Source organism: Rhinoderma darwinii, chromosome 4, assembly GCF_050947455.1.
Source record: "Rhinoderma darwinii isolate aRhiDar2 chromosome 4, aRhiDar2.hap1, whole genome shotgun sequence".
Classification (NCBI taxonomy): Eukaryota; Metazoa; Chordata; class Amphibia; order Anura; family Rhinodermatidae; genus Rhinoderma; species Rhinoderma darwinii.
In genome coordinates, this window is record NC_134690.1 from 337278837 (window position 1) to 337294166 (window position 15330).

The 15330-nt window shown below is 39.8% G+C and overlaps 1 protein-coding gene across 1 annotated transcript in view; it reads right to left on the reverse strand.

The window, feature by feature from the left end:
• The window catches only part of SHPRH (SNF2 histone linker PHD RING helicase), a 72833-nt gene that overhangs the window by 23556 nt on the left and 33947 nt on the right, over positions 1–15330 (reverse strand). The window contains exons 17-25 of the mRNA XM_075862856.1: positions 15032–15139; positions 11646–11788; positions 11264–11437; positions 10148–10213; positions 7573–7798; positions 6396–6539; positions 6168–6269; positions 5668–5739; positions 1199–1387 (exon numbers count right to left, since the gene is read on the reverse strand). Of these exons, the coding sequence (XP_075718971.1) occupies positions 1199–1387; positions 5668–5739; positions 6168–6269; positions 6396–6539; positions 7573–7798; positions 10148–10213; positions 11264–11437; positions 11646–11788; positions 15032–15139 (1224 nt within the window). The remainder of the gene's footprint in view (positions 1–1198; positions 1388–5667; positions 5740–6167; positions 6270–6395; positions 6540–7572; positions 7799–10147; positions 10214–11263; positions 11438–11645; positions 11789–15031; positions 15140–15330) is intronic.

Below are 15330 nucleotides of genomic sequence, written 5' to 3' on the forward strand. Positions count from 1 at the left end.
GGGCACTGTGGCAGCATATCTACAGAGGGCACTGTGGCAGAATATCTACAGAGGGCACTGTGGCAGAATATCTACAGAGGGCACTGTGGCAGAATATCTACAGAGGGCACTGTGGCAGAATATCTACAGAGGGCACTGTGGCAGAATATCTACAGAGGGCACTGTGGCAGCATCTAGAAGTGGGTGTGTGGCAGTATCTGCAGAGGACACTGTGGCATTATCTAGGGGTGTGTTGCATTATCTACAGAGGGCACTGTGGAATTATCTACGGAGGGCACTGTGGCACTATCTAAAAAGAGGCTGCCCAATCTTGACATGTGTGTCTGCCAAACGCTGCCAACTGAGCCGCTGGACTGCATTTAGCGACACAAACTGGAAAACTGGATTATTGAAATAAGCACGTGGAGAATTCTCTCAAATTTTAAACCGAGCGGTATTATTATAGTAATGCAGTATTAGTATTATACTAATATAGTGTTATAGTACTGTAGTTCAAATAACTAATTGACTAAAAATAATTTTGTATTGTATCAAATTTGAAAGTAATGCGGCCTGTCAACTTCCCATTTTTTCTATATGTGGCCCACTTAGCCGGCCGAGTTTGAGACCCCTGGATTAGACTGATGTGCTGCTGGAAAAGCACTAATTTAAGCTGTGGGTGGTCCAGAGCTCACATATAAAGCTTTCACACTCACGAGCTGAGACAAGGGGCCCCAGCTTACATTCATTTGAAGGAGAAGTCTACCTGCTAGCACAGCCAGTCTTCAAAGGTTCTATTCCAGAACAATGTTTTTAATTTAAGATCATAAATTAAGGCAAAGGCCACATGGACAATACATAATGGCAGATGCGCTTCTACAAAGCGCAACTGTTCAGTATTTTGTTTCCATGTTGCCCGTCATTGGAATAGCCGCCATTGTTTCAGGCTGTTTATATTGAGCTGTCAAATAAAGATATAGCTTGCTGCATCACCAGCAAATTGCCTACCGCTCATAGATATTGCCGCCATAAGCTAAAGGCAAGGCAGTACTGAGTAATAATGACATATGACCCAGCTCTACACATCTACAGATTTATATTGTGAATATTTCTCATTCTCAATACTAATAGGAAACAAAAATTGAACCATGACAAAACATTGCGAATATGAATACAGTACCACAAAAATAAAAACAACAAAATACAAAGAATATATTACCTTTACTGGAATGTCCTTCTCTTCGTCTGCAGTCTCACTTGTGAACACATAAGATATCTCTTTGTGTGCTGTTGTCTGTCTACATATAGCACATTTAATGGCACTTTTTCTTGTACCAACACTATACTGATCAATGATGATCGCTATGCATTCATTGCAGAAGCAATGGCCACAAGTCAGAACTGCCCACTAGGAAAGAAAAAAAAGGTTCCACTAATAAGGATAATACGATTATGCCATAGTACACCTCACCAAATGTATAACTAATGTAAAGTATAAATAAAAAGAATAGAATATAGATGAAAAGAAAGACAAAAGGTGACCTCTATCATTTTGTCCCATGCATAGGATATATTACGGGAAAAATATCCATAAATAAAAATCCATAGATTTATTTTTTTTATAGAAAGTGCCCATTACACTTAAAGAGGCTCTGTCACCAGATTTTGCAACCCCTATCTGCTATTGCAGCAGATAGGCGCTGCAATGTAGATTACAGTAACGTTTTTATTTTTTAAAAACGAGCATTTTTGGCCAAGTTATGACCATTTTTGTAGTTATGCAAATGAGGCTTGCAAAAGTCCAAGTGGCCGTGTATTATGTGCGTACATCGGGGCGTTTTTAATACTTTTACTAGCTGGGCGCTCTGACGAGAAGTATCATCCACTTCTCTTCAGAACGCCCAGCTTCTGGCAGTGCAGATCTGTGACGTCACTCACAGGTCCTGCATCGTGTCGGACACATCGGCACCAGAGGCTTCAGTTGATTCTGCAGCAGCATCGGAGTTAGCAGGTAAGTCAATGTAGCTACTTACCTGCAAACGCTGATGCTGCTGCAGAATCAACTGTAGCCTCTGGTGCCGATGTGTCCTCGCTCGTCTGACACGATGCAGGACCTGTGAGTGACGTCACAGCAGTGATCAGGCAGAAGCTGGGCGTTCTGAAGAGAAGTGGATGATACTTCTCATCAGAACGCCCAGCTAGTAAAAGTATTAAAAACGCCCCGATGTACGCACATAATACACGCCCACTTGGACTTTTACTTTTAAACACACCCACTTGGACTTTTGCAAGCCTCATTTGCATAACTACAAAAATGGTCATAACTTGGCCAAAAATGCTCGTTTTTTAAAAATAAAAACGTTACTGTAATCTACATTGCAGCGCCTATCTGCTGCAATAGCAGATAGGGGTTGCAAAATCTGGTGACAGAGCCTCTTTAAAGAGCCATACAGTATCAGAGTGTTATCCCAACTTCAGGAGCTTACTTTGCCGCTATGAAGCTGATCTTCCTTCAGTATAGTTCAAATTTTACTGACTCAAACTAATGAGAGAAAGCGGGAGGTACATATAAAACCTGCACCTAAGGTGGTATCTGAGTTGTTGCTGTTTCCACATATATAAATAGAGTGTAGTAATGTTTGATTCTGTCTTCACAAGGATAACAAATAAGCGCACTTAAAGGGTAACTAAACGTTTAACAAACTTCTGAAATGTCATAGTAACATGTCAGAAGTTTTGATTGGTGGGGGTCCGAGCACTGAGACCCCCACCAATCGCTAAAACGAAGTGGCAGAAGTGCTCGTGTGAGCGCTCAGCCGCTTCGTTTCTGTCCGGCCTTTTCCGGAAAGCTGATGTGTCAGAGTACGGACTCATAAACTTTCTTTTGAGCCCGTACTCCGATACATTGATTTCTGGAAAATGGCGAACAGAAACGAAGTGGTTCAGCCCTCACACGAGCAATTCTGCCGCTTCGTTTTAGCGATTGGTGGGTGTCTCAGTGTTCGGACCCCCACCAATCAAGACTTCTGACATGTCACTATGACATGTTAGACGATTGTTGAACGTTTAGTTACCCTTTAAAGAGTAGGTTCAGCTTTGGTTTACATTTTTTGCCACACTTTAACATATACCGTATATTACCAAAATTATTCTGTTTGTGAGCACATGCAAATCTGATAGAAAAGCATGCACTGGTGGAGAAATGAAAGGCTTTATCCGAGAGTTTGACAAATGAAAAGGACTACAATAAATGTTATAAAATAAAAAACAGAGGTTAGTCACCTGTTAAATTCCCTGCTGCTCATCTATGTGATTGCTTCAGCCAACCACTGGCTACAGCGGTTTTCGTGCCCTACATGCTAGCATCACTGCTAAGGGCAGTGATTGGCTGGATACATAGCAAGTCATCAGTGCTGGCCAAGTAAACAAAGACTGGCGCTGGAGCGGCAGGTGATTTAACAGAGGAATAACTTTTTTTTTTTTTTAACCTTCTTGCGGTTAGTTTTTTTGGGGGCAGTTTGCACCTTTGGTAGCCAGGACAGTTTTTACACTCTTGGCATGAACAAATAAAACCTAAATTTCAAAATAAATAATCATATTAAACCCCTAAGCCTATATTTTTCTAGAAGTATACACCTGGCACATTTTCAAAATGCTACTCCGCACTTTCAGCCACAGTCATGAAATTTTGTGTCAAAGTGCAATTTTTCATAAAAAAATGCATAGACCTAACTGTAGACTTAGTGCTCCTGAATTTAGAAATTCAAAATTCTATCATTCCATTTTTATTGAATGCTGCGGAAGCCATTGTAGCCAGGAACTGGAGGGAGACAGATACACCTATCTCAGAATGGAAGAAGTAGGTTAACTTAATTCGCCCTTTTGAAAAAACTAAATGATCAATAGACCAAAATATTGATATATTTCATAAAACCTGGGACATTTGGTAAAATCTCCAAGACCATAAAGATTTAGACCCAGATTGAAATTTGGTTCAATTAAAGCACTTCTCTTTCGGTTTCTCTCACGCAACAACGGCCCTTAGACTCTCCTTTATGACGAACTTGATTCAACCTTTGTAATATCATATATTATACGATCAAAACTGTAACCAGCAGCAGAGGCTAAAGTTTATGTTTTTTTTATACATTTGTCTTAATGTAATGTCTTACCTTCCCCACTCCTTTCCTTTCTTTCTGTACCCCATCCCCTCACCCAACCCCATCCTAACAATTTCTGTTTGTGTAAACCAAAATAAAGAATTTACAAAAAAATAATTATATTTGTGGCTATAAGTGTGACCCAAGCAAAACATTAGATGCACCACACATATTAAAAAGTTTAAATATGTGCAAAGTTTATACATACCACTTATGCCTGGGTCTACAAGCACATAACTTTAAAAAATTACAAGAATTGAAGAGACCAAAAAAATTTGTTTTAAAGATAGAAATTCAAAAAAAGTAACAACCTATAAAACAGGGATTACACACCTTTAAAAGTGAGTGCATCCCCAAATCCTATATATTTCCTGAAAGCAGACAACCTTACGATTAGAATTGCCTTGACGTGCTGTTGGCGGCCATGTCCACCTTCACATAACTTTACATACAAGCAGAAGTTTACACACAAAAACAATGTAAAAATAATAGAAGAAGGTGTGCAAAGTTTATAAATACCACAAGCTTCTGCATCAACAAAAGATTGCGCTCTCAAAACTGCTGAAACAGATGCCATTAAATATTTGTCCATCATCCACATATGTGCTACTATGCTACCAATATTAAAAAATGTTCAGAGTGCACAACATTCCGTGCATAAAAATACAATTTAATAATTTAAACACACAACCAACTTCTAGCAACTTTGCATCAAACAGTGATTATAAGCAAAAATTGCAATTACATTTTGTGACTAAAATGCGTACTTAAGAAGACCCCTAATGCAAACAGAATGTACTCTGCAAAGAACTGTTACAAACAACACGTATACGTTTCCAGGTGCGTGTGTTGAAGAAACGCCAAAACTGCAGAAACGCACCAACCAATTTCTGAATACAAACTTAATTGGGGATTGTATAATAACTTTCCATCCCCCTATACAAACTCTAAGACTGTAGAGAAGTTATTAGATGTGCTACTGCTTATCTTCTCGCCCGTTATGTTACCCTTCCCCTGGGGTCATATACAGCCATACAGGGACGGGAGGAGGATGACAGCTTCTCCCCCTCTCCCTCCATGCTGCCAGCATGTCCCCCTACATCGACCCCCTCTGCTTCTCTACACAGCCTGAAATGAAAGCTGCAAATATATGCAGATCCCACTTCAATCTGCTCTAACTAAGGCTGTGTTGCAGCTAAAGCGGACATCCTTGTTTGAAAGCTAAGAATCTTAGGCTGCTCTTTACTGATATACATAAGCGCTCTTGCTAATACCGGTAATGGTTCTGATATTTGATATAGATTAGGGAATTTCTGTAATAAAATAACTTAATAGGCAAGCACAAGAAACGAAATGTTACTCTAAGTTCAAATGTTCTAACTCTGAAACAACAAGTAATGAACATAAACAATTATTATAAGAAAGTGGAATTTTACTTTAAGATTAGCATAACATGTTAGAATAGGTATTTTATTAAATGTCTGCCACACTTGCTAAGAATAACGTAGTAAACCATGTCATACATTACCTGCTTCCCCAGATTTTTTGCACATATTGGACAAGGCTCTGGATTTACTCCTCCACTGGTTTTATCCTGGGACTAGAATAGAAACAAATACTTCAGGCTTTTTTTTTTATTCTCCCCAAGAGAATGTCATAATAATGTGTCTTGGCTCTATTGTTCCTCCAGAAATATATACATGATACTGACCATTTTAACGTTCATTATTGAATTTTGCCAAAGATAAAAGATTAGAAAGGATTTAACTTTATTGGAACAACTATCTTTGCAAAATAGCAGAAACTTGGGCTGCAAATTAATACAATCCACTAACGACATAAAATAAACAAGTCACAAATATATTTCCATAAACACAAAGATTGTCAACACTTCATATCTTTGTGTCCATGGCCAGATAATCCGTAGTTTTGCATATAAATGTTGTCAATGATATCGCATTTTCATACTTTTACACTAATACATTACCCTTGCTTGAATTTGCTTGTGGTTGTACTAGTTATAAATACCTTTTCTAAATTTGTAAGGTAAAGGAGCTGTCCTAACTTTTTCTGTAACTGTGACTTGGCAATGGCTTTGTCATTAAGCAGCTTCACACGATTCTGTTCAACCTGCAGAGACAAATGGATACAGCCTTTAGACCTCTAAGAAAAATGATAGACCTTCAAGCAGATATGATAAGAGATACACATTTGCCTCTGCCTCTGGAAGCCATTATACTGCATGTATGAACTTACCTCATGTGGCTCAATGACGTGAGGAAGAGGAGGGTTAGGCTTGGGTTCGTCTGGAAGCCGGACTCGGAGACGCTGGGTTGCCATTGAAATCTCATCAACAGCAGACACGTGGTTACGTAGGACCATCCAGTACTCATGAAGTAACTAAAGTCACCATTTGAGAAAAACAATAAGTATGTTGGTTAAAGCTACTAATAGACTGATTTTAAATGTAAATCATTTCAAAAGGCTTTTAATCTTTTACTAGAAGCCATGGATCGACTCAATTTACATAGGTAAGCACCATATCCCAATTAAAGATACATTTATAATAAATTCCTAAGACGAAGCAACATGTCGCCACATGTCGTAACGCCAGCCACTGTTAGTCTTATGGGTACTGTAGAGGAAGAGTGCCTTATCTCTGGTTGCCCCCATCCCACTTCCTCCATGGGCAATGTAAACAAGTACAAATCTACCCTGCTCCAATAGTAATACAACTTTAGAGAACAAGGTATACAGTAAGTGAAACTTGCCCCAAGACACAGTACCCAGGTTCTCTTGTCCCGGGATAACGAGTTTAGTGGCCTGAAGATTTATGTACTCGCTAAAACTAATTGAATGTCATTTGTAAAATCATGGAGATTTTTAATCTCTTCCGTGTTTGTGATTTCGTAGAGATATAAGTGTATGGGTGTGAGGATTTCTGCTTACGGAATTTTTCACACTTGACAATAAAGTGCTGTTTTCTTCTATTCTATTCTTAACATAGGCTTAAGTGGCATGTATGCAAATCCACAAATTTTATTTTTATGAGGTATTATGTATCTCAGGCTCTGCTGGGGTCACTTTTAACAAAATGTTAAGATTTGAAGCAAAATGACATGATGGCGCCCCTGAGTATAAAGTGCTGGGTGGTATTTTCACAATGTGCCAGGTATCTACTTTTACAATATATATAGGAATGGGGGTATAATATAATTTTTTTTTATAATGGTTTTGTGTATGCCCAAAAAAAAAAAAGGTGAAAATTGTTGTAAAACCCTTTGCAGGGAAAGGGTTAAACAGGCTCTTGAAAAAGCTACTAATATATCATCCAAACAGCCTTTATATAGATCTTAACATTAAGGGGACATGTCTGCCTCTTTTTCCAAGGCACAAAAAAATGATACTTCGTCGAGGCCCTACTAAAACTCACCTTATATTCTTTTTTCCATGCCTCGAACAGCTCCATGAAGCATGCACCTTCATCAGTAAGCCAGGGCTCCATGCGGTGACTTCTGGCAAATGACAGTATTGCTTTCAAAGAGCGTTCCAACTCACTGGCTGCCCATAGGCCTCTGCTAGTTTTAGGCAAACGATCATCCACCAATCCATTTTCTTCTTCGATCATTTCTTCAAAAATAGCTGTCTGACCTGTAACCCTAAAGATTGAAACAGGAGGATGGCAAGAAAATTATATGACACACATTTAAAATAAAAAAATAAAAAAAAATATTTCATTTAAAGGGGTTTTCCAGCCAGTAAAAATAGATGGGTCAAGGTCCAACTCCCGGGACCCCTGCCGATCAGATCTTTTCAAAGGGATGCAGAGCTTGTACGAGCGCTACTTCCCCTTCACTTCTACTTGTTTACTGTGATTCTTCGACACGCATTTAGCGACAATTCACAGGTATTGCAGCCTTTTCTCCCATTCACTTCAATGGGAGAAAAGGCTGCAATACCTGTGAATCGCCGCTAAATGAGTATCGAAGATTCACAGTGAGCAAGAAGAACTGAAGGGGAAGCAGCGCTCAAGGGAGCGCTGCACCCCCTTTAAAACAGCTGATCGGAGGGAGTCCCGGGAGTCGGACTCCGACCCATAAGCTATTGATGGCCAATCCTGAGGATAGGCCATAAATTTTTACTGGCTGGAAAGCCCCTTTAATATTTCCTTTGATATTAAATTCTCCTACCATTTTAGATCCATATTCTGCATAAAATTGTAATAACCTCCATTTATATTGAGCCAACAAGCCATAAACATACAAGATATATATTGTATATCACACGTCCTGTTCTTGTGCCAACACTGATATAAAGTGAAGTGAGATGCAAGGAGTTAAATACACATGTTATTTGCCAGTATGGATAAATAGGCCAGTTTGCAAGTAACTCATATTATATGATCAATTGTTAGATAAGCATCCAAAACAAGCTTAGAACTGCCGAGCTATAGATGTGGCACAGGGAGTACTATTGTACTTCTACTGCGCTAATAACTGGTAGTGCAGAAATTATTTAAAATTGAGAAGTGACAACCACTTTTCTGAGCCTAGAAAGGACTGTAACATGTAAGAATATTACATTGGTGAATTGAGGATCCTACCGTGTACCAGAATAAAGGGCTGTATTGCCCAGTAATGCACCCAAATTTCAATGGCATAGGTTGGAAATGTCTATAGCTCAAAAAGGGCATATTTACTATTACTGGTGTTCTGCAATATGGAATTTTTGGGTAGCATGCTCAGTATTTCGCAACATGGCGTATGCTGAATAAGCAGTATAGCGCAGCTTCAGAGCTATGCCAGGTTGTACCAGCGTTAACTTACTGCAACTTCTCTTAAGTGAATAAGAGGCACAGTGTACGGTTTGCAAGTAAGAGCCTGGAAAAATTGGAAGTGTCAAAAAAAAGTGGAGGAGGACTTGATAAAAATGGCTCACCGCCTGAGAACCATTCTTTTCAATGCTATTATGCCAAAAGACTGATGTAATTGCATTGATAAATATGTCCTAAAATCTGCAACTCTTCTACTTTGGAAGCACCACAACTATATACAGCCAGAGAGATAAAATGCACCAGTTATGCTTTATATCTGCCAACTGCAAGAAGGGTCTTCTGCCCTAACCTCAATGTTTCTGCAATGACCTTTGAAGGAAAAATCTCCACTCAGGGAAACTCTCTACAGAGAATTATTGTCAGCTTATTTTCCTGCAATTTATTAATCAAATTCCATATACTTAAGGATTCTTATGAAAAAACTGGTGCAAAAGGACATATGGTCCTGAAATGAGTTTTTTTCTTTCTTTTTCCTTCTTTTATATTTAAAGGGTTATTCCCAAATTAGACATTCATGGCATAACCACAGGAAATTCCAAAAAAATTCTTTTAGATGGTGGTCCCAGCTCTGGAACCAACACCTATATCTAGAATAGGGAATATACGGTCCCTGTTTTGCCTGTTGAGGCAGACGCTGGCTAGCAATTCCAGGCGGAGACTAAGCAGAGAGGGGGCCGCTTGCTCGGCTGTTTCCGTAACTCCCATAGAACAGAATGAAGACAGTCGCATGCGGCCCACTCTCCAATAAGTCCTCACCAGGTAAAATGGGGGTAGGGTGACCCCCGATCTCGATTTAGGTGCGGGTTCCAGAGCGGAATACCGCATCTATCAGACATTTAAGGCATATCCTGTGGATATCTATAATATCTAATAACCCTTTAGATAAACCATATTATTAAGTATTTGGTACAATGTCAGATATAGAGAAAAAGAACAGAGACATTTTGTTCATTGCAAGGAAAAGCTTTTAACAGCTTCCTCTCCTTTGTGTTACTAAATATGCTGTATTATTAACATACGAATCATATACTTGAACTACCAGCTGCATCATAACAAAACGATAAAGAATATTATAACTATAAACAACTAAACTAATTTGTTTTGCTAAGCTACTCAACACTGTCTTGTCCGATAGCCACAAGACAATCATTTTTGTAGTGAGGTAGCTACTTACGTATGAGAAGAGAAGAGTTTTGACTCATAATCCGTGAATAATTCATCAGCTTTACAAAAGACACAGCTGTGAAGAGAGGAAACATCAGCGGCCCGCTGTTAGACATACAGTACTCATAATTCTAAAGACACCAGGCGAGGGACAGGTGAACTATTCAGGCCTATCAGTAGTGTCACCAACAATGGTGCAGATTAAAAATACCAGTGATTTAAAGAGGCTCTGTCACCAGATTATAAGTGGCCTATATCGTACATGATGAGATCTGCGCTGTAATGTAGATTACAAGTGTTTTTTATTTAGAAAAACAACCATTTTTGATGGAGTTATGACCTATTTTAGCTTTATGCTAATGAGTTTCTTAATGGACAACTGGGCCAAGTGGGCGTTGTGGAGAGAAGTGTATGACGCTGACCAATCAGTGACCAATCAGCGTCATACACTTCTCTCCATTCATTTACACAGCAGATAGCGATATAGCTATATCGCTATGTGCAGCCACATACAAAACCTATAACGTTACTGGAGTGTCCTGACAATGAATATACATTACCTCCAGCCAGGACACGATGTGTATTCAGAATCCTGACACTTCTGTAGTGTCTGTGTGATATTTACAGCAAGGCAAGCGTAATCTCGCAAGATTACGATGTAACCTGTCATTTAAAACGAGATTACGTTTGCCTTGCTGTAAATCAGACCTTGCCTTGCCTCGCTCAGAGCCTTACACTTGCCCATTTTACAATAAATCAACTTCAAGAACTGGATGTTAAATTGCTGCTTAATACATTCCACCTCTTGACAGTCGCCCTTGTAACAAGATAATCAATGTGATTTCCTTCACATTCAGGATGTCAAATCTTTTACATCAACCTTTCCTCCTCCAGGTATTGGATGTCAGGCGCATGTCATATCAGTCCGTAATCAGCAAATGTGCTTCTAAATACAGATTTGAGTAAAATTGAGAGGAAAGGGATATTTGAAATACTGCAGCTTACATTCTATAGTTTCCCTAAAATCTCATGAAAAGTACTCCAAATTGGGAGTTACACTAAATGTAAAACGCTTTATCATGGAAATGCACTAAACTGATACATGAATACAATTCATAGTACTTACATATGGAGAGGCAGCCGGCCAACTCGAAGGTGGCATATTGATGCGGTCTGGATAACCTCTTGAGATGGGGGACCCTCCAGGCTCTTCACCGCCTCTTTGACTTGTTTCTGGCACTTTCTCACTTCTTCCATTTGAGTGGTAACAATGTACTGAAGCCCTCTGCCGTCCCGAAACCTAAAGCGTTCAAAATATGTTATTAAAACACAATTTGGATCGTTTGGTGAAAGTGTTAAGCAGATTCTTAGCCAAATGAAAAGGAAGATCACTGATGGCAAATGAACTAATCTTCATACAGGAGCAGCTGAGGGGATTGTGGGGCATTCTTAATGGTTGTGCGGGGAGAATATGAATTCATATTTGTGACAACCCCACACACACTTACTTATCTGCCATGGACAACTTGTTCACTTGGTGTTTGTAGTTGACAGTTATTTCATTTTGCACGCGCTGAACAAGATCCTCATCATTTGCATTTTGGACTGCACGCTGGATCACATCAATCCACCAGGGAGAGGAGAAATTAACCTGGAAAGGACTCAAGAATTTTAGGATTGAAGAACGTGAGGCTATAAAATTTTAAATGGATTATCCTTAAAGAAGACAGATAAAGGGTTAATGGGTAGAAATCAAATAAGGGCAACTCTTCAGAATGGTAAGCTTTAACAAAGATCACAGAACGATGTACCATAAAATAATATGTTTTTTAAAGGGGTTTTGTTACTAAGCACATTTATCACTTATCCACGGGATAGGTGATAAATGTATGATGCTTGGACCCCAATGATCACTAGAATGGGGGCCCCGACTCCCGTTTCTCCTCACTGTAAGACCACAGTGTAAAGGATTTTGATTGAAGCGGCAGTCATGCATGTGCGATGCTGCTCCATTCAAGGTCTATGGGGCCGACGGAAGCAGTTGCAATCTGCTGTCTCAGTCAACCCTATAGACAATGAATGGCATGTGCGACTGCTGCTCCATTCAAAATCCATTCTAGTAATCGGTGGGTGTCCCAGTAGCAGAGACCCCCAGAGATCATTAGTTATCACCTATTCTGTGGATAGGTGATTAATATGTGAGGTGGGGAAATCCCTATAAATTCATCCATTATTTCTTTTTTTTTATTGCAGCAATTGTAAAAAACAACATTTCCGTTAAAATTCAACACAAACATTCTGCATTGCTTTATAAATTTGCTTTTGAACAAAGATTATGATCCCTAATGGGTGTCAACTTGATCCAGTCATGACATGGACAACAGAAATTTAAACATGAGAGGTGGGGAAACAGTGCATAACTTCAAAGATATGTATATTGAGAAGTTTTACTTTTTACTATATATGTCCATAGCAGATCACCATTTATAGAAGATCACCAGCGGAAAAACAACTTTCCATCACTGCACCCCTCACCTGATTGTCTGTCCAGCTCTGGACTACTTTTATGTATATTGCATTCACTTCCCTGATTGTCTATTGCATACGGGCTGGGGAAGTGTTTATCCTCTGAAAAGTTCTTTGGACTGATGCTAAGAACTGTCTGAGCGGTAAAATTTATTTTTCCTTTAATATATTTTGGGTGATAAGGATTTCACCCTCCTTTATTATCTGCTTAAGTCTGCCAATTTGAGAAGAGTGCTATAACACATATATGACACTTCCCTGCAATCCAGCCTCCTGTCTGCTTCTGATCAGACACCATGCTGAATTTTAGATTTCACCTGCTATCTCCTCCTCTGCTATGAGGTCAATCCCATGATGTCTCAATCCAGCTTCAGATGAGCAGCTAGAGTCAACACCATCTCAGCCTGCTGGGTAGGACAGTTTGATTATTTCCCGCAGTATTATCAAATATAAAATAAGAAATTATAAAATTAGTCAGGGAGCCCAGCTGTAATCTCCGTTATAACGATGTGACAGGAATCTGCCTAATGATCAACAGTAACTTTAATAGCAGTTTCTGTCTGCCGTCTGTGGAGTCTGTGTGAAACAGTCCATGTAATTTCATCATACAGAAAGTTCTGGTGCCTGTATAAGTGACACCGGATTATTCACATTAACTGAAGTAGAAAAAGTGTGTCACCGAAGCCTAATTCAAACTCACATCCGGTGCTCTAAAAGTTTAGAAGCAAAAGGAAAGGTTAGAAAAAAAGGTGATAACAGGGAATATTGGATCAAGAGTGGGTTTATAGAGGAAGGGAAGATTACAGATGAAATAGAAACAGCAAAAATGGTGTTAGGGAATCTAGTGGATCTAGAGGACAGGTGGTTAAAGGAGAGAAGTGCAGAGACTTAACAAATGAAAATAAGCTTAAAATCGCTTGTTTGGTAAAATAACTTCAGGTTATGGCTAACTACTGGAAGAGAAAACCCAAAACAGTAGATACATTTTTTTTGCCAAATAGTAAGTTATTAGGTGTTTAAGTGAAAGAAGGTAACCGGTAAACAGATAGGAATCTTAGTACAGCATACATTAGTCAAGTTGTCGGACATATATATCGCGTCAAAGGCCTTCTTTATACACAGTTGTGTCACATTATTATGACCACCAGCAAATATCCAGAGTAACCGCCATGTGCAGCACAGACAGCAGCTAGACGGACTGGGAGTGACTCAATGAGGTGCTGGTAGGTTTTCTCAGTTATCTGGAGCCATGCTGACTGCAGCGCATCCCATATTTGCTGGAGGGTGCGTGGGGGAGGATCCATAGAGCGAACTAGACAATCAAGGTAGTCCCACAGATGTTCAATTGGGTTCAAGTCTGGCGAATTAGGGGGCCAGGGAAGTACTTGGAAGTCTTGGTCATGCTCTTCCAAACACTGTCGGCCATTTCTAGCCATGTGACATATCGCATTGTCTTGCTGGAAGATTCCATCTGCCCCAGGGAAGACAAACAGCATGCATGGGTGTAAGTGACCTGCAACAATGAATTCATACCCAAATCAGAGTGCCTTCCACATGGATGAGTGGGCCCAGAGAATGCCATGAAAACACTCCCCAGACCATGACACTGCCGCCACCAGCTTGTGTTCTTCCAGCAATGGTTGCAGGGTATGTGTTCTCTGATGTTTCTCGCCTGACACGCAAACAACTATTTGATCGATGAAGCAGAAAACGTGACTTATCGGAGAAGGCTACCCTTTGCCAATCATCGGTGGTCCAATTCCGATACTGCCGTGCAAATGTAAGCCTTTTTTTCCGACGCACCTTTGTTAGCATAGGAGCAGTGACCATCCGTCTGCTTCGGAGCCCTATACGCAGTAGAGTTAGCTGAACTGTTGTTTTAGACACACGTCTGGTTGCCCCCTGGTTGATTTTCACGGTGCGCTGCTCCACTGTAGCTTGTCGTTCGGCCCTCACGCACCTTCGTAGCCGACGTTCACCTCTCACATCAATGGCATGTGGTGCTCAGCAGATTCATGTCTGTTATTCCCAATGGTGCGATTTGTCCACTCACAGTACAGTTTCACCACAGCAAAAAAGCGAACAGTTCACAAACTGCGCTGTTATAGAAATATAGAAACCCTTGGCCTGAAAACCAATAAATATGCCTTTTTGCAAGTCTAGTAAATTGCCCTTGTACACATGGGAACGAGTGATATGTGTTCAGACAGCCTACCGCACACCTTATACACCCACCAAGCCAGCCCACGGCACATCGCTTCCTTCATGGGCTACGTGCTGTCGACGTCAAAAGTAGAAGGTGGTCATAATAATGTGACTCGACAGTGTATAATGATCATAAACAAATTCGACATTACACACAGTTTACCTTTCGTTGCAATTCACGTATATTTTGCAGGACTGGTTGCAGAGCCTGGTGAGCCTCAGATACCTCTGCATTCGATTTTATCATGTAATGTTCTTTGAGTTCTTTTATCTATAATCAAAAAACATGATATTAATAATAATTAAAAAGATGGAAGTGTAAACTTTGTTTATTGTTCAAATGCAAAGCACACTTGATATTCCCTGCATAATCAATAAACAAGGGCCCCATAACATACGATCTTTACCTAATCACCATGTGCCTGTTCCCTTCACTGTGACTACAACAATAATAGTGATTAG